Source organism: Thunnus maccoyii, chromosome 13, assembly GCF_910596095.1.
Source record: "Thunnus maccoyii chromosome 13, fThuMac1.1, whole genome shotgun sequence".
In the NCBI taxonomy this organism is placed as follows: Eukaryota; Metazoa; Chordata; class Actinopteri; order Scombriformes; family Scombridae; genus Thunnus; species Thunnus maccoyii.
Window position 1 is genome coordinate 19399258 of NC_056545.1, and position 26728 is coordinate 19425985.

The 26728-nt window shown below is 37.5% G+C and overlaps 1 protein-coding gene across 6 annotated transcripts in view; it reads right to left on the reverse strand.

Moving 5' to 3' along the window:
* Positions 1-397: 397 nt before the first annotated feature.
* nrxn2a (neurexin 2a) overlaps positions 398-26728 on the reverse strand; it is a 121106-nt gene continuing 94775 nt past the window's right edge. For all 6 annotated transcript variants that reach the window (XM_042431607.1, XM_042431606.1, XM_042431604.1 and 3 more), the window contains 6 exons: positions 17971-18152; positions 10880-11051; positions 7923-8012; positions 6225-6553; positions 4053-4137; positions 398-2770 (listed from right to left, as the gene is read on the reverse strand). In XM_042431607.1, coding sequence (XP_042287541.1) covers positions 1968-2770; positions 4053-4137; positions 6225-6553; positions 7923-8012; positions 10880-11051; positions 17971-18152 — 1661 coding nt within the window. In that variant the 3' untranslated portion in view covers positions 398-1967. The remainder of the gene's footprint in view (positions 2771-4052; positions 4138-6224; positions 6554-7922; positions 8013-10879; positions 11052-17970; positions 18153-26728) is intronic.

Genomic DNA, 26728 nt, shown 5'->3' on the forward strand with positions numbered 1-26728 from the left:
CACATAATATATACCCTGATATATACTATTATTGCTACCTGAAATCCTAATTCATGTCGGTATTAGTTCATTCTGAATTTTTTTTTAAATTACAGTGTGTACTTTGTGTGTATAATGTCTGCATCCATTAATAAAAGGCAAATAAAGTGCATTTTCTTTGTGAATCTACAAGAAGCAACACACAACACAGGTGTGTACAAAGTATATAATCAAGTGTATTTTCATCTTTATCCACGTTCTGTACACATATTAAGATCCATTTCACATGAACACTATACAATAGCAATGAGTGAGGAATGGAATATTTTCTGAGCGCTGAGCAGCTCATGTTTGAATGGCACTTTCATAAAAAATAACAGGAAATCACAGAGCATGAATAAGTAAATGTAGACATAACTCAACAGAGAAAATGGCTTTATATTATCAGATCCATTGAGTAACAGATTCAGCACATATAAAATGCACAATGCAACAAAACAAAACATTTGTTTGTTCCATCCTTGTGTTTTTCTCTGCATAATCTGAACTGTAAATAATGCAAAAACAAAAAGATATTTGCAGCTATCAGAGGAAAGAGTGTGCTTTTTGTCTGGATTTAAGTAAAAGGCAATCTAAAATGTAACGTGTTAAGAGTAGTGGTAACAAGATACATCGAAATATCAGAGAAATATCAATACAATTCACAAACCTTCAATTATTCATCTCATAGAATAGTCTTTTAGTAACTGATAGAAAAAAACAATACATGTTTGGCTGCTTTACAAGGAATATCTATGTCTCAAAGATATGTTTACATTTCTGTGTGCTTTTGAATTATCCCATGACAGCCTCTGGTGAAGCTGGGTTCGTTCTCCCCTTTCCAAGAAGCAATCAGAAAATCTTCCTCAAATGTGACTCCGTGTTCCCCAAAAAATTCCTGTGAAGTTTGGGCTGCAGCGTTTTGGATGTCGTTGTGAAAGCTGTGGGGGAGGGAGGGAGGGCAGAGCATCTCGGGCGTTGGTTCTTCTTGATACCTGTTTATCACTGCATACACAATGCTTCTTCAATCTGCTAACCTCTATATGTACATACAAGCAATGTTTACAGAGAAATACCTTCACTGGTGTAGACTGACCTTTTCACAATTATCCCTACTTGAAATGGCATGGCACACTGACTGTGATATCTCACATAAAAAATGTTTCTGATCCATCATACTATAAGGTTCACTGGCCTGGAGTATGTTGAGTGAGTTTATAATCCCTTTAAAATCCCGTATTTTTCACTGGGAGAGCTAAATATCATGCTTCATTTATGATACTGCACCAGCAACATAATACTGTCTCCTGTGGACAGAGGCAGAGTGACTGGGGAGCTATTAACCCACATAACATAATATGGAGGCTGCAGAGATGATGTCTTATCCAAATAAAGGCTTTCATTTTGAGTGTAGTCAGAATTACTCGGGTGCTCTCTGCTCATCTACCATAAAAATTCAATAAGTGGTCTGTTCTGCCTCATATATCATAATGGGGACATTGAGACTTGAGATAGAACAAGAAGTACAAAGAAACATTTAGGCAAATCTGTCTGGATGTTCTCAGCATGTTCTTCACTGTAGCATATCCATGCTATATACAAAGCCAAAATGGATATGCTTCTTCCTAGCTTGTTAAAAACATAAAAATGACACACTAACAAAGAATCTGTGAATGCAGACTGAGTGCACATGTCGACACAGAGCATGAGTCAGATCTTGTGCCATAGATGAGGATTTCATCACTAGTAGGAGCTGGGCAACCTTGACTTTTTAAGGGAAATGTAACTGTTCAAAGCAAGATGCAGTTGCTTTTTACAGTTGTTTTTTTTTTTTTTTTTTGGTGGCCTGTGAAATTTCTCTGATGGTCAACTGGACAAAATGGGGGAGCGAAACAAAAGCTCTCATCTTCTTGTCTCAGTCCGCATGCCTATACGCTCCTTCTCTGTTCTCAGACGTAGTATTCTTTGTCTTTGTTCTTTTTGCCCTTTGTGATTGCCTTGGCCACAGAGGCTGTTGCTGTGCTTTTGTCTTTGACCACTGCTCCGTTGCCCTCCACAGTGGAATTGTTGGCAAAATTGTGGCTCTGGTCTGACTGGTAGGAGCCCTCGTCCCGGTTGCGGTACTTGTACATGGCATAGAGGAGGATAAGAATGCAGAGAGCAGCAGCAGCCACGATACCAACCACCATCCCCGTGGTGCTACTGGACTCCCTGATCACCTCCACGGCGCCGGGTTGGCTCTTTTCATCAGAGGCTGTGGGGTTGGCTGTGGGCACATGGGGAAAATTGGGGGGGTAAGTTAGTCCTGGTGTGTTTCGGGATGATGGAGGAGCAGGGGGCAGAAGCACCTGGTCGCGGGTGTTCATTTTGCCTGCGGGAATATGGAGCTGGTCAGGGTTGGTGGTGGGAACATAAGGAGGTAAGGGGCGGGGTTTCTGGACTCCACCATCACCAGCGGCGGGAGGTGGAGGAAGGACTGTCCTGTCAGTGACCATAGGGGAGTTATTATTGTAAAAGTCCTCGTCATCGGATTCCGTCATCTCCCCAGAGCCAAAGGCCGAGACCTCCACAGGGTCACCACAGTCCTCCTGGTCCGGAGGGCAGGAAGGGTGAGGAGGGAGTATCAGGGATTCTTTGGTGGTTTCAAGTGGGGATAGGAGGGTAGGGGGAGGAGGGATGACGGGGTAACGGGTGGCGATGGATGGGGGCTCAAGGGAATCCACTGTTATAATAGGCAACACTAATTCACCTCCTAGAAAGGAAACAGAAAAGGTGGGGGATCCTAAATTAGAACAGCATTAAAACTGAAATTCTGGCTGAACAGTTACGCTCATTAAAGTAGAAGCACAATCTGCTAATTATGTAGAATAGCACTGAAGAATTAAACTAATATTAGTGATAATATCAGTGATATAATTTAACGTGATCGCACATATGCTGATTTCTATTTTACTGTATGAGGTTATTTACACCGACATATAGCACACGAAGAGAAAAACAAATTAAAACCACCGTGACGTTGCTCTTGAACGATGTATGCAGCTTTTGATTCTCATGTGGAGTCAATGTGCAGATCAAGAATATATGTGTAACATAATGAAACTTGAATGCAATACAGCAAAAACATAAAAGAGCTCACATGTAGACACAAACATACAAGGTGACCCGTGAAAGGCGGCAGCTGAATGAAGAGCATATCACAAACAGAGCACACGACAAACAAAGAACAGTAAATCAAATTGCGACTGTATGCACATCTGTAGGCAGGCGTAAAGGGTGACAAGAGAAAAGAAGTTATTTTATGTAGGAACCAATCTCGTATCACATGTGGAATATTGTGTGAAAAGCAACCAGTGTGCCCTATACTGGATATCTTTCATCAACAACTGGGATATAAATTCCTCACCAAATATCTCTAGCTCTACAGCTCTCATACTGTGACATTTTACTTTGATCTGACTCTGAGGTCAGAGTGTCTTCCGTATGGTTGTGAAGGAATATTTCAGCCTGTGAGGTTTGTTTGCTCATGGCTGCTTGGTTCTCTTGCATCATCATTTGAGTCACACTTTGCAGGGTGAGTCAACAACAAACAATTCTGATAAGGTCATATTAATAATTGAGGCACCCATAATAAGGGCAGACTCCTTCTTAAGTTCCTCAGCTTCTTCTGTTACAAGCCTTGATCCACTGTCTACTGTTAGCCACTCTTAATGACTGCAGTGCACTTCGTAATGATTTTTCTTATATCTAATTTAGTAAGTTAAAGAAATGACTTAAAAGCTCATATATGGGATGAAATAATGTTAGCAGAGTCTGTAGCAAATATCCAAAAGCAGAGAACCGTTTGACAGGACCCTTGAATAAATGAGTGTATGAACATGGCATGACTGGAAATGGAGAATTGAACATTTTAAAACAATGTTGGCTGCCTGAAGTCAGTGTGTTCTGACATTTTTTACATTTTTAAAAGTAACATTACTAGTAGTTGGGTAAGAGCTGTACTCCCATCTCTGTTTTTGCCATGGTTGACCCACCTGTTCCTGGTTCACACTCTTCCAGGTCCTCATCATCACTTGGACACTCGGCTGACGCCACCAAAATATCGTCAGAGTTCTGCGGCTGAATGGAAAATTAGATGCGTTAGCTGATTTAACAAACAAATGGTCAACACACTCCCACCATCCACATTTTTTGCTTACTGTTTTATGAGTGTGTTTGCTGGCTGGAAAAGCTGCAGTGTGTTGCACTGTATTGCACTTCAGTGTTTTGGCTTGCAGCAAAACTAGTAAGACTATGAAACCAAAATGGGCCCATATGCAGCTGTTTTTTTTTTTATCCTTTGGCTCACTTTATGTGTTTACAAACAAAGTAAGAGCACTGCTGATGGAAAGCAAATCCTCAGTGGGCTAAATGCTGTGCAGTGTTTTCATTTAATTCTATATAATTTGCTTTTTGTAGAATTCTTTTATTTCGATATTGCAAAAACAAATTCTCACATGCTAAATCATGCTTCAATATGTCTAAATTGGATTTTAGGGTGCACAGTGGACTCAGAATACCTGAGCAGAGTGGGGAATAGATGGTTCACTAATGGATTATTTGGATAAATTGAAAATACAGAGAAGGCAATTTTAGGCAATCCGTACACGAGAAATGTAATGAAAAATGCACTCTGTATTTTTATTAGGAGTGGCAGGTGCCTTTTTTCATTTCTTTGAAACCTCAGGACTCCAAGGACAACTGCCAATTTGGCAGCTTTGCAGCATTTGGATTAAAAATCAGATCATTTGAAATGGTGGTACCAAACCTGTTGTAAGATAACATGTGCACTATTTACTATATGATTTATGTAGTATTTTATTCTAATAAATACTGCATATAATCTCTACAAAGGACATTAGATTTAATGATTTGATTGTATTATAATTATTTGTGTCTTCAGTGGTGATGGGTGTTGCAGTTAGAAATGTATACAGTAGGTGTCTCATACAGGCTTTTGTTGCATAAAGAAATGATTATTGTTTGAGATTCCTATGTGGTGCATTTTGATTTCAAGCTTTAACAGCAACTTCTGTCTTGATTACCAATAAAAAATCAGAATAACTTTACCCTGGATGAGTACTCATGTACAATTCAACCCCTGCACAATAAACATCACAGTTAATCCTCCTCTGAGACTTTCAGAGGAGACTCCCTTCAATTTTGGATTAGCATTAGAATCAGAAGAAGATGCCAATATAAAGACTTCTTATTTTTGACAGAACTAGGGCTCCTTTTTCCAAAGTTAAGTGTCGTGGTCATTGCATAAAGTGTAGAGAGGAACCAAGGACCATTTTATTGTTCTTGACACAGTAGGATATGGTATTATATGTTAAATTTCAGTGCATGTATTAATGCAACATGAATGGACAATGTCCAAGTATTAACAGAATATAAAAAAGTGATACTGAGATAGAATAAGCATCAAGGATCCAGGTGTGTTATTTTACACATGTACATATGTAATATGTGTACATTTAATACAAGAGAAAATCATCCTTAACCCTATTCTGTGGTCAGACTCAGGGTTAAAGTTGTTTTGGAAAGGTATATATAAAGAAAAAGAACATATCATTATTTTATTTTCTTTTTAACGAGTGAATTGGTAAGTAAAAGGTTAATATCGGTTGACACTATTAAGAATGCCCTCAAACTACTAGCAATAGATGGCCTCTAAATTCAATACACAGACCAAATGACATATAATATATGGGTGCGTTTGTATGATAAAATATAGATGATCATTTTTAATTCCATTTTTGTTCTTAAGGTCTTGACATGATAATTTTCTTGTTCATTATTATTTCATTTGGGCATACACAATGGGCAGAACCATTTTCAATATCAAAAAGAAGAAACATTGATGTAAATTCTTGGAAATGCAACAATTAAAAAGCTAAAAAATATGCAAAGCCCCCTGTCTCTACAGACCTACTTCATGCTAACATGTTGTATTTATTGCCTTCTGTTGCTAAACCATTTTAAAATCTCATAATTTCTTCCTCCTGGAAAAGTAATGACTTAATAGTGTACCAGTAAGATTGTGTAAAAACTCCAGCAAACATTGATTTATGAACAGCCCTCATCTAAGTTACCACCCAGTTAACTCCCAACTGTTAATTAATTATCATCCAGTTTTCTTAAAGTATTCCTAAACACTCTCTGACCTTTGAGATGCTCTCCCTCAAGCTAGGTGAGCGCTGCCTGCGGGTGGTGGTGGTAGCCATAGTGGTGGTGGTTTCCATGATTGTGGTAGACATATCGGACACAGCCAGCGGGGTGGCGGAGGTGGTGTCGGTGGTCAGCACAGAGAGTGAGTCCCCAACCAGACGCAGGTTCCCCTCCACCTGAACACTGGGGTCATTTTCCGCTGCCAGTTTGAGCACCTGGAGACCGTTGTAGTAGAGCCCTGAAATCTGACCCTGGAAGGGTCGACCCTTGTCATGACCGCCAATTTTAATGGCTGCCTGGCTGTTAAAGATGGTCAACTGTCTCCCTAAAGTTAGACAGAGACATGGAGAAAGAGAGAGACAGAAAAAGGGAGAGAATGGAACAGTAGACATAGAGAAGTCATATGAGAGAGCTTGCACAGGAACATAATTTGGACCAGGTGGGACTTAGTGATTATAGACATTATAGTTAGTAAATTGTTTAAAGCTTGATTTAGATTTTAACTTTAAAAGGGGTTAGTTAGCAGCAAGTTTATAACTTAGACTTTACACATGCAGGTTACAATAATCAGAGGAGGCTACATTTAGGTGTCTATTTACGTGTTTTGATAGGACAGAGATAGTCATTTTGAATTCTCCCTAAAGAAGTTAGCAACGTGTCTGTAGGGAAAAGGGACAGATGTTTTCCAGGATATTTATTTATCTCTCTCTTAACTCCAGAATATACGGTGCAAGGATGCTTATCTTATGACTTCTTTTTACAAGACTGGGCAAATTATTAAAATGGATATCTTCTTACTCTATACTTTAGACTGTGTAAAGCTAAATGACAATATAAGCTAAACACCCCTCCCCTTGCTGACTTTATCAGCCATTAGGCCATTAAAACATGCTCTGCTCTGGTTTTCCCCCTAGTCCAATTGTTTCACCTCCTGAAAGGGGCAATGATATCTAACAGCGCCATTGTCAGCAGCTTTTCTGATAAGCAGTGTTACATCAGAGGAGGAGGACTGCAGTAATGGGCCCATCTCAGGAGAATACTTATTAGCAAAGTTAATGGCTGCATCAGTGATCTACTTTAACAGCCTGTCAGGGCTGTTCTGTCGCAGCAAAAAATGTCAGCTTGGGATTGTAAAATGGTCATTGTCGTGCATGGTAAGGTAATACAAGGCTGCAGGGAACAAGAAAGGGAGAAGGGGTTCATCTGATGTGAACACATCCAGGTGTTGAGGTTTAATCTTTCAGTTTAGGAGGAACGAGAACTTATGTCACATGTTAGTTTCATTACACAGCATTTTAATTATTTTTAAATAGAATAATTACACACAGTATCTAATTACACACAGTGGTTAAGAGGGACGATAGGAGTTTAGACATGGGTTATGTGTTTTTAGTTAATTGGTTTAAAATCTTTGTTAAGGGTGCAGCTTTTCCACAAGGTGCAAGGGTGACAAAGAATAAATGGCAAGTATGCTATACCCCTATTGCTTTGAATTTTATGACACTTGTTTTGGAGGGCACTTTGTGGTCATCAAAATTCATAGCCAATATGAAGTCCAATTAAATTGGAGGTATACATCTGGGTAACAGCACTTGATCCTTGTCACCCTTGTCTTCTGGCACTGCATCGCTCATGGGGGAAAGGTTATTTAGTAGTTATTTCAAGGATTCATTAATTAATCAATTAATTTTTACCTTTATCGAGTAGCCACTCGTCAACTACCCGACCAAGTCTGTACGGGATTCTTTGTCTAGCAATAGCCAGTCGTTCATTATCATAGTGTCCTTCAAAGAATTTGGAGAGACAGATTAAAGGTTAAAGTCTGCAAGCTGAAAGATCACAGGGTTAGAAACAGTGTTATAATGGCTAACAGGTTTAACAAGTTATCAATTTTAACCCATCTGTGAGTTAAAAGAAACTTGAGCTTTACTTAGTGTTATCTAGTTATTAAGAGTAACAGTGTTAATGCTAATTAGAGTAATGTTTAGGCTATTTATAATGTGCTACACTAGTTAGTGTTATTTAACTATTTTTAAGCAAAGCTTAATCTTCAGTAAAAAGCAATTACAGTAAAATGAAAAATTGTTTTATGTACTGTATAAAAAAGAGGTTAATTCAGGTAAACATGACAAAAATCTGCCACTTGAACAAAGACAATCAGGAAAACGGTTGTCACATTTAGACAGTCATACATATTCTGTAGTTAAAGCAGAAACAGACATTAGCCTTTCAAACTGACTGGAGTCATTATAGAGAGCTGAAATCTCGCCCCATTGAAGTTCCACAATATATTTTTTAATGTATAATGTATTGCGTGATATAAAATGTGTTTTTACAGCAGCTCCTGTGAGATATTGACAGCGTGTCTGCATTACAGACTCATGGGAGCTGTAGTTGTTTTTATAGTATGTCTTTGTACAAGACTTTCAGACTTCATTAACAAGTCCAGTAGTGAATAAACATCTAGAATTTGATTACACAATACATCATTTCTGATTTTGGAGATATCTCTAAAAGAAAAGCTTAACTACATTGTGGAATTAAGGCTAATAGGACAGAAGCTGCTCTCAAGTGGGGCAGGACTTCAGCTCTCTATTTAACACATGCAACGATAAAAGAGTAACTATTCAAATGAAAATAACTACAGGAAATATATGATCAAAAGTTTAAGAACATGAAATGCCAAGTTTCTGGACAATAGGAGATCCCAATTAATGTTAATACCATAAATACTCTTCATTCAGTCTAGTACTGATCTAGCACTGAAGAATTTCCCACAATCATGAGCCACAAGGTTCTGACTTAGTAACTAGTAAATTCTTGTTGACATTAGTTATAAATTACTAGATGTGTTGGGCATCTTGTTCCATTTGGTGTTTATTAATGACAGGTTATCTGAAAATATGCTCAACTCTGCAACTACGAATAAAATGTAAATAAATAGATACAAATAAATAAGTATTAAGTCAAAGTCAGCTGTGTTGTTGGACATAGGATAATAATGAATGTATGAAAAGGATCAGGATTACAGAGCAACATGAAAAAGGAGGCACAGTACATGATGGTGCATGACAGTTACAGTGAAGCTTACTTAGACTATGTCTTTACTGTAAGCTTAAATATACACAAAGCAGATTTGGAAATAAGTAAAGCTGAATATTCATTGAGCCTCCGGAGAGCTGCAGACAGTGCCTTTGTATTTTTGCCCACGGATGTTAGAAGACGTTGTATTGCTCCTCACTTCGTGTTGTTTCATATCCATTTAAAGCATAAAAAGATCAATTATGTTTCCTTTTTCTCTTAACTGTCACGTAAGCCTGTATGCTCCCTTTACTGCAAAATTACAGTTATTTATGATTTATGTTTGCCTTACTCATTTAACATTAGAGATGTTTCAAAAACTGCTGATTACTGAATGGGAGCTGACAAAGTGTGCACACATGCACGGCCTCCACTATTACTCAATTTTGATTTATGTACAACTGTGGTATGTGTGTGTGTGTGCTTAGAGCACCAGCTGGAGGCAGAGAGGGGACTTGGTTTCCTCCCGCTATGCCAGCTGGTGCACCTGTTCTGAATAAGGTAAATTGGTGGATTGGTTCAGAACAGGTTAAAGCACAGCCGGTGGTGATCACATTATGTATGTTTGTTTTATTTTTTATTTATGGTCTTGTGTATATTAAGTATGTATATACATACTGTGGGTAAGCCTTGAACCTTTCGGAAAATGTGTGTCTCAATACTGACGGACTTTCTGCAAGTTGTATCTTCTCTTTGTGTGTTTGTAGATGCTTCGTTTTGTTTGGATGCCTTTGTGCCTATGCAGATCTGGTCACAACATGAATGTATTTGAAATTGCTAAAGGCTATGAGCCATAAACAAATATTTCTAATGTTGTTAATTATATCAATCTGTTTGTGTAAATGTGACATTTTCAAGTGTTAGTGATCACCAGGGGACAAGTGAATCAAAACCAAAGCACGATAACAACAGTATTGTTCATGCCAACAAGAATTTATCCTTGATTTATCGCCTAATAGCAACATATTAGATGACAAACTGGTTAGTCAGTACATGTCTCTTTAGACCTGGACCAGAGGTTGGTAGATTATCCACAAATAAATATTGTATTAGACTCACTTGAACCACATACTGTATGTCTTAACAAACTTACAAAAAGCCAATTTTAGAGGAAAGGTGAGAAAAAAAAGCTGAATTTACTGTTAAGTGAGGATGTTTTTCTCATCTGCTACAGGCTTCCTCACCTTTTTGCCAAACTGGCTGCAAAAATGACAGCGGCTGATGAAAATTCTTTCACTGCTAGATAGCACGACAGTTTGAGGCAAATGTATCAATTTCAGATTATTAGATTGTTTATGCAATATGGCAGTTTTCAGTTGTATGTGTTTGGCAACTTAATAGATGGCCTATAGAGTGATGGAATAGCTATGGGAGAGCTGAATTATAATAAGCCACTGGGCAAATTGCCAGTCTTTCTTTTTTTTTTTTTTGCAAACAGTACATTTCACACCTGCTCATTTGAACATTTATGTTTTATAGGCAGACATGCAGTCCTCTCTCTCTAGTCCAGATGCTCCATGCTGTCTCTCTATCTATCATATAACCATGTCGTTCCTCCCATTAGTCTTACCTGGAGGGTAACGCTCAATGACTGGATGGTTGTCCACCTGGAGAGTGGCATTGCCACCGCTGCGTGTGAAGCGCACAACATGGTACTTGCCGTCATTTACTATGACAGCAGGCTCATCGATGGTGATGTCATCTGTTCCCACATTGAAGATAACACCAATTTTTCCTTGATCCTGCAGGTGAAAAACAAAGAATGAATGTGACACATTCATTTCTATGTGATATTCACTCATAAAGAGCAGACTATATTGTTCGTGTATGAGGAATCCTTTGGCTACCTCAGGGTTGTCGAGACAGAAACCTTGCTTAAGCAGTAAAAGCAGATCTTTTGTGACACGGGCAGTATGTTTAGTTCTTTCTTTAGGGTTCAACACCATTCCCCCTCAACAGCCAGCTCAGGTTTCCTGATGTGGATCACTCTTGACAGAATCCTGCTGTTTCTCTTTTGGTTCACTAGCTTCTCTCCCTGTCAGCCTCTCCCTGCTCCTGCCAACCTTCCTCAAAGGTCAAATCTGCTTCCCAAGCCAGCCTTTGGGTGGCACTAATAAGAAACATTGGAAACAAACTGTGCTGGATCTCTTTGCCTGTCTGGCCTTTGCACATTCACTGCCTTGCAGTCTCTCTGAATGCAACACAAGGTCAAAATGCTAATGTGTTTTTAAGAGACACTGCGAGAAACAGCACACAAATCTGCAGGAGCACGACATTACACTTTAACTCTGCTGACTACTGTAGTGCTGACTAACTATGATGAAAATACAAATGACATAAAAAATCACAATGCAGCTGGATAGTCAGTAATCATAGTATAAAACAGGACACATTTCAGCATTAAGTATATAATAGTAAATGTCGGCGAACCAAATAACAGTGCATATTTTTGGAACTCATTCAACAGGCAGTCAAGTGATCATGAAATTAATGTCTGTTGTATAGTATGTCTAACATGCACAATAGCATGTTGTACAGGCGGGTAAATCCTCATTACATTATCTAATAATTATAATAAGTAACTTTTAGGCTGTGTAGTTTACCCCAATATCATCTGTCGCTCAGTTGTGCACTATCAAGTCTGCAGGGTTTTATTCAGCAGCTGCTTGCACTATATAACACCTTCAACCAGTGAGGAAGTAAACAGTGAAATTGGTTGGTGTTTGGGGGTTGTGTTTTATTGAAATGAAATCCTGCAGGTCATGCATGGCACATGATGTGCACAATATTTACTGGCCTTGCAGGCAAGATGTAAATATCTTCAACACTGGGTCTTGCATTGCATTTGGATTTCCAGGCTTTACTGTAATAACTGTACTGACTGAAGGACGAATTTCTTCTTATATATTCCTTGATATATGCAATTTAATATAAGTGATCGTTCCCTTTCACCATACTTCAAGTATTGTATTGCTGACTGAAAGATCAGAAATTCATATATGAAGACAGAAATACGTCTTTTCTTGCCATGATGGTGGCTTCTATTGTGTGATTCAAAACCTGTCTCAGAGCTTTGCTCTCACTCTGTAATTATATGTAAAATCCTTCTAGAAACCTTCTGAATTTGAAATAATTATTCATGCTGACACGGTTGGTGTTAAATACAGAAATGTTAAGTGTCTTCAGAGACCTTGAACATCCCATTAATAATATTTAAAGCTTGAGAAATTAACTTCTAACTTATTTTATATGAAGGAGCTCTATCTCTCTTCACATTGCAGGTCAGCAGGGGGTCTATAGCTCTTTGAGATGGCTCTATAGATTGTTCTCTTTCTGAGTTCTGCAATCACTAGAAGTTGTCCTGAAACCATGAAGAAGCAGCTATGTCTGACCAACTTATGACACAGGAACTACAGCTGGATAATCAAATTCAAACATGTCGAAAAGAAGATGAAAGCCCTTTATGACAAATGTCTAACCACTCACAGTTACTCACTTTATGAATATGTGAGTTCATTAAAGTCAATGTTGCTATAGATTAGTGGGAGTCAGCAAGGTTTCATAATGTGCTGTGAAACAACTCCCAGGTCACATTTTAAGATACAAAAGAAACCACATTATCATCTTTTATATATACATAATTTATATTCCTTATATTGTTTGTAAGAAATATCCGGTCTACTTGTATTCTTAACATGCAGAGCTATTTGGTGTTCAAGGTTTAATTACTCTTCCCAAGAAGTGACCCCCTGAGTATTCATTAGGCAACCCAGGTCAAATTCAGTCCATGTCCTGGACAACAATTAACATCTCCAAGGCCAGAACAGTCTCCAAAGGCTTTAGCAAAAGCGTCGCCTCTATTTTGTAGTCGTAGAGCATGATTACAAAACAGTCCCAAAGCACCTTTTGACAGATGGCAAAGCAAAACTGCTACATTCTAGTTGAAACTTGGCTTTTCCACTTCATTTTTTTTCTTTTTTGCAAGAGGCTACTTAACGCCTGTGTGTTTGGGTATAAAGCTACTCAGACAGATCCTCATGAAAAGCTACGCAGTCTCACACCCAGCTGTTTTGACAAGAACATCAGCTCTGCTGGAGGAAGCATTTCCTTGGAGTATTCTCTGTTCCCACTGGAGTTTTAAGTGTGGAATCTCAACTCTCATCTCAGTTGCAGACCACTCTACTTCATATTAGCTGAAAAGAACTGATTACAGTAAGAGTGGGGTATTATTATAAGAGCTGATCTGTGATGAGATGAGAAAGAAGAGGACATTGACAATTCTATGACACACTGATATATTTTTAAACAGAGCATAAAGTGGATAGATCAGCTGTGTTTCTCTTTACTGGATATCTTTACTTCTCCTCAAAGCAAGGTGGGAGCTTGCATCGATAGTGTGGGAAACACAGACGACTTATCTTTCCTTTTCCCAAATGAATTATAAAGTAACCCCCCTCCTTATCACACTCAGCATAGTGATAATGTATGTATTGCTAACATAAAAAGAACCTTGTAAATAAAAACAATAGTAAAATGTTTTTTTCTAATCCCGGCTGTGAAACGAGACACTTTTCCTTTCTTCATACAGGAGATTACTGGATTGAAATGACAGATCATTATAAATCATGCACCATGAATTAAAATGAATGCTGTTTTCTAATTCCTTTGAACTGTTACACATTTCCTAAATGATCAAAGGCATTATTTTCTCTAAAACGAGTTATATCTGAAAATATTGAGTTATTGCTATAAAATGTGTTTTGGCTGCACAGTCTGTGTGAACAAGCGCTGATTGCGTTTAAAGTGAACATTACACTCTAGTTATCTTTTATATATAATATTAAGCAACCGAAGCACACATCATCAGATTTATATCTAACTTTCCATCACAAATTTGAAATGAAGAACACAAATCTGTCTGGAGCACATACAGACAGCCTAGTGAGTTTTGTGTTTCGGTCCCCACATATATAAATGAGGCATTAAGAAAGAATTCCCCATTCAGATAACAATGTTAGGAGCCAAATTACTTGAGCCTCTTCTTCTGCATTAACAAAATGCACAGGAAATCAACTTATGGAATCAACCACAGTCCACCAGGTTACTGTTAAACTTCACATCTTCACCTGTTATACTGTAAAATTGCATCTTCTACACTCCTAATTGTCTTCATCTTACGCAATGCATCTTCTGTTTTATCCTTTAGTCGCTCATTAAAAATATAACCATGCAAAGTAGCATTAGCCTCTCTCATATACTCTCTAGTGAATATGGTAATGGTTTATTTCTTTGTCTTTGAAGCTTACATGTGCCATCCTCAAAGTGATGGTTTCCTTGACCATTTTAACGCTGCAGTCTTCTGTCCGACGTACGCTCACTTAGTAATGTTTATTTTGTTGTGTATGGGGTTATCTGTAATTCAAAATTGCTGTTTTAATGACACATTGTAAGCACTGACAATCAGAGCTGTAAAGACTTATTCTTTTCTAAATTATCAGTGGATGGAAATCTATTGGCAGTCACATTTAATCTCTTTGCTTTAATAGTCTTGTCTATTAATCAAGAGTATTTAAAACGCAAAGAAAGTGCTCTTCTCATAGCAGGCGCCCACATTTATTCTTAAGGAAGAGTGTTGACCCCTTCATTGCCTGATTTACACCCTTTCATGAAGATCTGCTATGATTATTCATCATATTGTAGTTTTGAATAGAAAGCTTGATGTCTGAGGAAGATTATAAGAATTGAATTCTGTTCTAAGGCACCAAATCCCTGTAGCAAATCAAACTCATATATCACCTGTTTCTTTTACTATTTTCAACCCTCCCTGGTGGCCAGTGTTATTTTGATAAGTGTACTGCTACTCTCTGTCTTCACCTAGTTTTCTGAGTTTTCCTCTTCTTCAATGGATGCGCAGAGAAAGGACATCAAATGTGGAAAAAAAGGTGTCATTATTAATATGCATAAATAAATTACAACTTAGGTCTCAGGCAAAAAACAGGAAGGTGTGATATCATAATGTGTAGTTAGAGATACCAAAAAAAGACAACCTCGACACCCTCTTAACTCTTTTTGATCCCCCACTGCCGAGCCGAAATAAGGTGTCAAAGTAAGCAATCAGTCAGGGTGCAAGGACTTGGCAGATGTTAGAAAAAATCTTTTCAACTGGCTTTGCATACAAGCAGCAGCCTCTGCATTTATTAGCAACAGTCTGAGGCTGGCAAGGTCAGTTTCACACTTTCAAAAATGGAAATACAATTTAAATGAGACAGTTTGAAAAAAAAAAAAAAAACATCCAGGAGAGGATTTGCAGCACCAAACATGTTGAGTAACTAATAGGCACAGCAGTCAAATGGTGTTATGGCAATTAACTGTAGAAACTGGCACATCATGTTGTAACACAAACACTTTTGTTAGATGTTACACAATATGTTTCAGCTTTCAGTCTCAAAACTATTTTTGGATATTAATGTCCTGAGTATGAAACTACTATCTTCCCTCTTTTAGGCCATGATTAAGAAACACAGAACATCAGCGTGAAATTGTGAACACAATGCTGTACACTCAACATCTATTACATGTCTGTCTGTCCAGATAGAGGGATCCCTCCTCTATTGCTCTTCCTGAGGTTTCTTACATTTTTTTTCCCTGTTAAAGATTTTTTTTTTGTAGGGAGTTTTTCCTTATTTCAATCGAGGGTCTAAGGGTATAAGATGTTATACTGCTGTACATACTGTAAAGCCCCCTGATGCAAATTTGAGATTTGTGATATTGGGCTGTACAAATAAAATTGACTTGACCTGACTTGAATGAACAGAATATCAGTTAATTTTAAGATTTGCAGTGGACTGAAAGACACTTTAAATGATGAATGCAATGAATGTGATGTCACCTTTCATTCATTAAAATTAACTCACATCGTACACCTTAGAATAAGACTGAATTATCACAGTATTAACAGCAACTGGCAACATGCCATGGAAAATAATGGGGCGAATGATCAAAGGATGTTTAAAAAATATACATTTTTGAGCTGTCTTTAGTGTGTGCATCTATTTTTTTTTTACAATAAGACGAACGTTTATCTCTTCACGCTTTACACACGTTTCACTGTAATGCCTGAAAAAAAAGATCTTTGTACATTTACCTAAAATATATTTGGAGAAGTCAATGAAGAGGTTTTAAACAAGTTCAGCATCGGAAATCATTTATGGATCTTATGAAGAAAATTCAAGATCAGCCCTGATGAAATACTGTCCTATTTTTAATAACTGGAGCAGCTTCAGAAAAATGAAGGATGCTTTAAAAAAAAAAAAGTTCTCTTTTTGAGAACAGCAACAAAAAAAATCATCTAATAAATAAGAGATAAACTCCAGTTGTGATTTTCATCCTGTGCTTTGACAACAGGTGTGATTTTAATTATTACACCACTCGCAGACGTTTGACAGATCTCCCCTCTGGTTTTCATCATAGCACATCTGTCTTGTGGCTACATGCTAAAAAGGCTGATTTCCCTCCAGAAAAGACACAGTTGCTGGCAGCTGCTGAGGAGTCACTTGGTTCCACCGACAGACACACGTGTGTTTATCACCAGAAAACATCTCTCAGTTTACTCGTCTTGTGTTCTATTGTATCTCCTTCTTGTGGTCATAATTTATTTGTTTCTATTTGATCTCAAAATTTGGACTCACACGCCATGAATCAGTGATTCATTCAAGCTGTGACAAAATCTGCCTGATATGTTGTGGGCGAAATTAGAATAATGAAACAATCAATTTCAAACCTTAATAGACCGTATGAGCATGAGAGGTTTATTTATATCAATTTTCTTTATTTAAGATTGTAGCATCAATACTCTACTAACAAGCCTAATATGAGATTGTTTGCTCACACCTGCATCAACATATCTGGGAAGAAATTATGATATTTTCTCCATTCTTGATGAAACTCACTGCTATTGTTGTGATCTTTTCTCGCCCTTTTCAGGGACATAACATTTACATAATTGCTGCTGTAAATGCTTGCATGACATCTAATTTACTTGCACAACAGAGCTGTGTGAATATCACCTAAACAAATGTATCTCCTCTTGATTTTGTGCTCTTTTTCTCCCACCGACTTAAAAATAAAGTTTGAATGCAAATCACTGGCTGCTTACATCCAAACACTGGAAAATATTACTCATTAATGTTGCTCACTGATTTCCTCCGACATTATAGAGATAATTGCGGCAAATAATCTAAAAGTTTGTTATCTTGTGTTTGCAGACAGAGTGGACTCATTTCCAGTGTTCCAGTTATCTGCCCACTTCACATTGTCCTGATTTTCAGAAGGAACGGATTTTGTGGGTTTTTTTTGTTTTTTTTACATGCATTTATAATCCTAATTGTATTGCTTCTACTTTCACAGACTAATGCATTAGACAGTACAACAGGACTGATTATGAGTGTCCATATAGTTGATATTAAGGGTAATTTGTGCCTTTTTCCATAGGAGAATGATGTTTGCTCTCAAATACTAGAAACCTGATTTTGAGGACATCTATAGAGGATTTCTTATTGATAAATCTGGAATAAACCAAAGCATCTAGAAAAAAATATCTGACATTCTAATATTAATGTTCATGTGTATGCTTAAATCCTCAAATTTGCTTCCCATCCTTACTATGTGCAGCTGTAGATAGTCTCCGAGCCCATGGGTGCTCTCCACTCGCACCAAGATGGCATCCTTCTGCTGACTGCTGAAGCCCACGGCTAAACGGTCGGCTCGGGTGCTCGGCCGCTCGTTGGGGGCCCAGGTGAATGTGATGAGAGCACCTCCTTTCCCGAAGATATATGTGGTTCCAGCTGGGAACAGAGACAGAAAGAGAAAGATGAGGAGATTATAGTACTCAGAGACAACAAAGAGTACTTTCGGAGCAGTGAATAGGTAGTATTGATTTATGAAACACAATTGGTCGATGTTTTCTAGTTTTCAGCTTGAGATACAGCTGCTTTTGTTCAAGGACGACTATTCAAACATTATTCAATTTTCTTCTTGAAGCACTATCACCTGTATGGAGATGAGATTTAGATTTGAGACACTCAATCTTTCATTTTTCAAAATTGTGCAGCAGTCAGAAAAGCACAAACCAGGAATAAAGAAAGAGAGATTTGTTAAATAGGTCTGCTTCACTCTTTAAATCAGTATGATGAAGCTTTACATTCACAGACATAAACTAATGGCAACAGAAGAACAGCAGCATCTTTAATTTTTATGATCCCACATGGCTCTAAAACCACATGACTGTTAATACTGAGGCAGGTCTTGTTGGTCCAACACTATGGACATCAAAAAAATGAGTTTTGTCACACAATTAATTCACTGAAATCAGACAAAGATGGAATCAAGGATGGGAAATATAGATTATATCTGCAACTTTACATATGTGCTGTATTCCTTTTTTTGTATATTATCCAATGCTTCTCTAATAACAAGGCACTGTATCATTTACTGTCATTATCATTTGCCTGGTCTCATCATCTCACTTGCAGTACTTCATCTCTTCATCAAACACCATCTACAGTAATTACAGCACTTATCAAGCAATTTAGTGTATGTGCTTTGCAATTTATGAGGGTGCCAAATTTATGGTTTTGACCCTGTACTTACATTGTTGCTGATACAGTATAGATAGTTGTCTGGGTTCTTATTTGCAAATACTTTTTGATTTTTTAATGGATATTGTTTGCTTTTTTAAAAGACCTTCTGATGAAATATGAAACACTAAGTGATTTATGTGAAGTGGCTGTTTAAAAAGCATTGATTAAGCACTGATGAATATTCATCCACCTGCTCATACAGTATCTAGCAGATGCGTGGCAAAGCAATAATGTCTGCTTAAACTTTTATCATGCAAGTTATTCCGCTGCACTTAGAAGGATTCCTGTCTCCTTAAGATGAATGATGCATATTTTTTTTGTTAATTTATCATTTACATGTCTTGCAGCTGAGATACCTGAGAAAATTCATGTAGTCTTGAGCTTAAATCCATTTGCTGATCTGCTTGTAAATCAGGCAGCACTTGATGATATGATGTATTCTTAACCTCCAAGACACCTCAGATTGTTAATTAAATACACATTTGCATAGGAAAACAGAGCTATAATAGATTTTTTTTCATGAAAATTTGAATCAAATTTAAATCACTCTTCTCAGGGGGAGATTATTCTTTTAGGACAGTTAAGATTTCAGGTGTTGAAGGCAAATTGAGACAGATACTGCAGTCCTCAGATGAACACATTGCTGCGCAATTGTGTGTGTGTGTGTGTGTGTGTGTTAGATACGTAGTCATTATAAAACAAGGTACAGCAGAAATGACCTTTATAGTACACCAGAAATACATGTTAGTGCTTGTTGTAACACCTGAAATGTAAGTGTTTCAGTTGTTTTTACAACTGATATTTTTCAATATCCGAACCCCTTAAGTGAAGCATAGAGAAACTCTTGAGACAAAATTGTAGCTTCAATTTCAACCGAGTAAGAGGACTTAAGTACTCTTCTGCTGGATGTAATGGGCTCTCACAACAAAGGTTTCTTATTGATGGAACTAACTGCTAGTCGAACGCTTTCTTAACATTAAACACTCACTCCAAAGGCTTGAAAACACCTTGTACTGACTTTGCATTTAATTAAAGGCCAGGTTCTCTGATAGGGGTTTGTTTCAAACCATATTATTTCTTACTGAGCTAATCTTAATTAATGTCTGGGATTTGCAGTCAAATGTGAGTCGGTGACATTAGTTACATCAAGGAGTCTCAGTGAGTGGGCTTTATTGGTTTCTTCCTTTGAGTGAAAGTTATCTACATCTGGCCTCTCAGTCTGACCTCTTTTCTGCTCAATAAAAGCACTTTTCTTTCTGTTTGAGGGAATTATGTGTAAAGATCTCTGTGCTTTATACAATGTCTAATGGTTTTTTGGAATTATTTTTCAATTTACTTGCTTACTTACTTTCATACTTCTGAGAAAGGACTAACTATAAGGCTTGGACACAACATCATGAATCCACGAACAATTGCATACATTCCAATAAAACAGCCTTGCAACAATTACTATTCATTTTTTTGTTAATGTATGTTCCAAAATAATAAAATCCATTCCAATAAAACAACAAACTACAACAATCTCAACAAAAATCAAACATTCAAAGCTTCACATTGGTGGTATTTGTTGCATTGCATTATGACATACAACCCTACATAATTTCTCACTTTGTTTGCTCTTTTGAAACCAAACAAACAAGCAGGCAAAGCCATGTTGTGGTCATTCACCATATTCTGAGACCCCATTTCACATCTGGTCTCATTTCAAATTTCCCTGCCCAATATAACAATTTCAAAGGACACTCAGGACACTCAAACCCCAGGCTGTTTTTGTACCCAATTTGGGATCCCTAAAAACTTGGTAGATCATTACACACAATACATTCAGTAATATGGTGAGTAAGGGTTGCTATTAGAAAAAGTGACCATGACCATGACCAAACTAACAGCTTACAAAAAAGCACACATGAATTCATAACATGTGAAACACACCGTTGCACATATGACTTTCAGATATTCTCATGTGAAAACAGCCATTTCATATGTAACATCACATCTCAAACACATTTTACATGTGATAAATTCACATATAGGCACATTTCACTTGTGAAACCATGTATTTCATATATTATTTAAATGATGTAACACACTGTTGAGGAAATGATGTCTTCCTATGTTACAACAAATGCTTTCCCTTATCAAGGAAACTCACAACAGCTACTGAACACTGAAACTGTAGTGTTTTGTGTAGAGACATAGAAAATTAGAGGGTGAATCGGGAGTAACATGAGTTCCTGTAATGTGCGCCATAAAATATGAAATCCTAACACACCTGCAGAAACACGTGGGAGCATCTGTCGTACACACAGATGCCTTAACTCCTGCATTAATCATAACTTTACACGTAAAGCATTTCATTACTCCGCTGCGCCTCTCTGTTCTGTCTCCTCCAATCTCTTCTTCGTAGTCTGCGGTAGACCTGCATCAAATAAAGCACGCAGTAAATCACTCCTGTTAAGATTATTACTGTAAACGTCGCACTCCTCTCCCTTGAAGCGGCTCTTCTCTCTCTCTCTCTCTCCTCTCTTGTCTCATGGCTGTACAATACATCTGTGCTTGAATAATAGGGCTCCCTTGGAGATTCTCTACTGCAAAATGTGTGCTGTATATCACATCATTATTAGTAGGGAACCTTGATAATTAATTATACTGTACACAGGCACTGAAATGCTCCTGGTGCTGTATTATTCTTGAATATTATATAGGTATTGTGATAGATGATTTTCTCTATAAAAGTTTAATTGTAAGTATATTAAAGCCCTTTTGTTGGTGTCATACATTACAGAGGTCAGCAGAATCATACAGTGCTTTTGTAGCTTTTTACAGGCATTGCAATAATGCCACTGATGCTCCCAGATTCATATAAAGCAGCCTTGATTTTCTGTCACGTCTTAATGGATATCAGCACAACAAATGCAACATCATGGACTGTTTGTTTGCACCAAGATGCATAATACCCACTCAACACATCCTGTCCTTTTCTTTTGTGCTCTCAGCCAGCTGAATACGCAAGAGACGAGGTTACATGCTCAAAGGACTCGCAAAGTACACTAAAACACTGGGGATAATTTGCATCACACATAACAGTTAAGATATGAAAAGGTTTAAATGCACCCCCCCAGCCTGCTGTTTGTAAAGAAATGGAGAATTCCTGTGGCCTGAGTGAGTGAGTAGTCCCTCCCATGATATTATTAATCATGATTTTTGAATAAGAGGCTGAAAAAATAATCATGAATCATACAAAAGACAACTACCATCACTTTAACACGATAAAAACAAAGACGAGGCACAAACAGCAAATTACTCATACTCTTAAAACCATTTCTGGTTATTATGAATCCCACTGGCAGAGTACGCACACCCAGAAGTGTCATGTCCATTGAACTTGAGGTGACTCGAATATTTGAGATTGGATGGCTTTAGAAATTGTTCAAATCTATTTTCACAAAAAAGGCCAAATCCACAAAAGGATTGTGCCTCTAAACATGTGCAAATGAGACAAAAAGACAGCGTGTAATTCATAAAGCACCCGCAAAGGGTGAAATGCACCGCAAACTGCGCTACAAAACAAATAGCATCACGGTGCAGCTCTGCCATTTGCATGTATGTAAATTAGATAATATTCATACATTTGGTGCAAAATTGGCCCCTATCTATACAAATAAGCCTTGTCGCAAAAACAGTCTAATTCACAAAGACCAGCACTAATTGCCACACACAATTAGGGTGGAGTTATTAGCGTCTTCAGATAGTTGCTGTTAACTGCCTGCACACTCACTCTTAATTCATTTTCTCTCTCTCTCTCTTCTCAAATCTTCAAGCTTGTGAGGCTTGACTGATATTGAATTGATATTGAATGATATTAAGGGTGAAATCTTCAGTCAAACGTTGGGGGGTATCAAGTGGGTTTGGGGTGGTAGCCTTATCTCGGACTTTCAGCTACTTAAAAATAAAAATGTCCTGACAGCTTTGATGGAACTCAGGTTTCATCCATAAGAGCTGCTTTATTATTACAAACTATTCCTCTGTATAAACCTGAAATCTGTGTGTAACAGCTGATCTGTGTTTTATTATTATGTAATAGATGCAAAATACTAGAGAAGCAAATGAAGCAAAATACATGAAAGTTGGTTTGTGATTGTGGAGAGCTCTTTGTGTGCACACCAATGCTAATTGAAGACACACAATTTGAGGATTTTGTGCTCTCTGCAGGTTTCATTATGGACCAATCTGTGTGCTGAAATGTGGAGAAAAGCCTGAAACACTGGAAACTGCTCTGCACACTCAAACAGACGCAAAACAAGGGTGAATTGCACTCAGCTGCAAAACTGATGTGAGTGTGTTTGCGCCGGCATATCATTAGTGCAATATCTTTTGTCAATAGGACCTTAAAATGGGGCAGACTGCGGGTGCAAATGCTAAGCAATTCAGGGTGCTGTAGATTTGGCCCTAAGTGTTTTTAATTAGCCTCAAAAATATAGTATATATATAAATATAATAAACAAGTCACTCTTCTGTATGTTTATATTTGTATGTAGACTTGGCCTGCTACACACAGTGCCACCCCCTCTGCTTAGGCTACTTCCTTGCTAGAAAGCAAAGACGCCAGTAGAGACTCAGCAGTGGAAGTCATATAGAGTCGCTGCAAATTGTGATTGTGTTAACCGCAGTGTGAGGTATTAATAACCAATCTCAGCTCACACCATAAAACAGTATGACTTGAATGAATTTGTAAATGAGAGCTTCAGAATTTCCCCATTTAAATTGACTTTAGCATCAGTGATTATAACTGTAACCCACAAGTAATTAAATAGTGTAATTAATTAGTGTTAGCTTGTTGTCCTCTGCTATTAGCTGAATCATTGTTTATGTCAAATTTGCAGAACTGAAATGCGTCCTACAAAACAGGATGGACCTCTGGAGAATTTTAGCAGTCAAGAGCTGAATAAGTATTTCTTTTTTTCTTCTTAATGTGGGCTTTCTTTACTTAATGTTAAATAATCAACAGTGCTGCTGGATAACCAGAGATACCCCTGAGGAAAAACAAAATATTTTCTTGTTCAATATTGCTATTAAATGCAATATAGTGTTACTGAGGGGGACGGTCTGATCATAAACATTGAAGCCAGAGCAGATAATTACTGATAACAACTTGGTGTGAACATTAATATATGCATTGTGAAATTGTGCCCCCTCAAAAAAAAAAAAAAAAAAAAATGGACACCCCTGAGTGCACATATGGCTGTATTCTTGTATACAAGTTTTTTTTTCACAGTCAATAAACAGCTCTGAATAGCCTGCCAGCCTCCAGTAGGGCAAAGTGACATAAGTGTCTGAGTGCAGTACAGTATACAGTCTGCTGTGGAGGCATTATACGCAGCGACAGAACACTTCAGGGCAACAGGGGCACTTTACTAGAGTTGATCGATCAGGAATATAAACTCACATGAATCTTCAAACTGTTTTGAAGAAATGGAGAGTTATGGAGAGATATTAAGTTCGGATTTTTCGTCTGACTTATGGCATCTGAAGCGCACTTCCTCCACAGTCTATTAAATACAGCTCAGTGAAATGACAAAAATGAATAGTGCAGCCTAAAGCCTGACAGAGAGGACACATGGTTTTCAAGTTAAAATATAGTGTTCAAGTTAGAAAGTGGCATCATACACTTACTACAGTGAACACAGTCTTTAAGTATCAAATCAATCAAATCGATGACATTTGATCAATTAAAAGCCACAGTAAAAAATCTCAAATAACTGCACATATAGCTGGCACACACAGACTTCAGCTGTATTATGGTGGAATTGCTGTTTCTGCTCCAATCAGCGAGATGTATCCAGGCTGTCAATTCTCAAATTGAACGTCTGCAGCTCAGAGTGCCTCAAACAACCTCTTTCTTCTATAATAATGTTAAAGTTTTCCTCCACTCAGCTTTCAGATGATTTGGGTCATGGTGAAAATGTGACGACTCAAAAGCAATTCTGAAATTCTGCGTGAATGCCTCTTCCTATTGCAAAAGTCACAAAGACATTTTTCCACAAATGCACCAAAATAGAATAGACTAGAATAGAATAGAATAGAAAACCTTGGGCATTATATGTGTGGCCTTCATTTTTTTCAGATTTAAGTGGGAAAAAAAGTCTCAGTTTTTAAACCATTATTTCTGAAGTAAGGTTTTGTCAAATGTCTAAAATTAACTCATGTTTTGTATATTTTTTTTGTTTTGTACATCTTACATTCCCATATGTGATCTGTAACTGTATTGTACATAATCAGTGATAAGACAAGAAAACAACATACCTTTATTTATGCTTTCAATATGGACAAGAACAGTGACAATCAATCACTGTGACAGTCAGATTTTTGAAATCCCAAAATATTAATACCTTACTAATAGCAACTATGTTGCTTTCATACTCTAAATACACCTGTAATGGAAACAACTGTAGCTGCATTAGGCTGTTTTGCATGCTGGGAAAACCAAATTGTAGCAATTTGTAGAAATTATTTTTCTGAACTTTGAGGACTGGAAGAGGTTTTATGGAAATTATGATATGTAGCAGGTACAATCATTATTGGTGAGTTCAGCCTCTATTTTTGATGGAGCACTTCTGCTTTAATGTTTACAAGTTATACATTTTATTCTTTGCTGGTCTCTCTCTTTAAAAATATCTGACCAAATCTGGTCAATATACAGTACAGGGTTTTATTGATAGGAGAAACTTTTCTGTTGCAGCCCCATTTTATGACTTTATCTGATAAGATGAGTGCACTTTTACCTTAAAAGTGTTCCTACATTTAATACATTTTCATAGGATGGGGAACAATGACGATGTTATGAAGTTCCTCCAAAAAAGTGGATCAAACAGCTGGGACATGAGCACCGCAATCCCCCATTCCAGTCTCCACAACATGCCAAATCAAAATGAATGCCATGAATTTCTACATTTTCTGGATCACCATATGCAAAAAATTCAAAATGTACATTGTAGCACGAACCCTAACCCTGTCCCCAAAAGAGAGGGGCATTCAGACTTTAACTTGCTTTCTAGCTGTGAAAATGCTATCTAGCTAAATAATGTCAGCTAAACCTTAGCTTGCATTAAGTTTGTTTGCCACCTGACTTACTTTTGGAATTATTGAGGTAGCTAGCTAGCACAACGACATAACAAGACAAAGTTACAGAAGAAAATTCTACATTACTAACTAGTTAAATAGCCATTTAGCCTGATCTGTTATTCCCTAATCTGTTATCACAGCCAGAAACGAGCGACAGAAGCTCCATTTCTGAATGCACGAACGCTACTTTACCATACTTCAATTGTTTCAATCTAACTTGACCAATAGATTTTCAGCCCCGCGGCTGCAATGTGCCTGGGGGCAACCAACTATTATGTTCTCTCTCTGCCTTACTGAAAAAACATGATGCTCTGTAACATGCCCATACTGCTTTAAATAGACCACCATTAACGCCGTTTCTGTGCTGGTGTCCATATATTCTTTATGCAATAAACCTCACATCTGTCCTTTACTGTTAATTTTCACAGTGGACTATTGTCAAGTGCCTGTTTAAGATATTGCATATAGGCAGTTTTCCAAGTCAATGCTGGTCTCTTGCCATCCCCCATATAATGCACAAACATGCAAACATACTGAAGGCTATGCTGAAGAAAAAAACAACAAAACATAACCTTCAGAATTAAACCACTGGTGACCACATAAAGGAAGTGATCACTGCTGCTTTTTTTTTTCTTTCTTATGACCTTGTTGAGTTATTT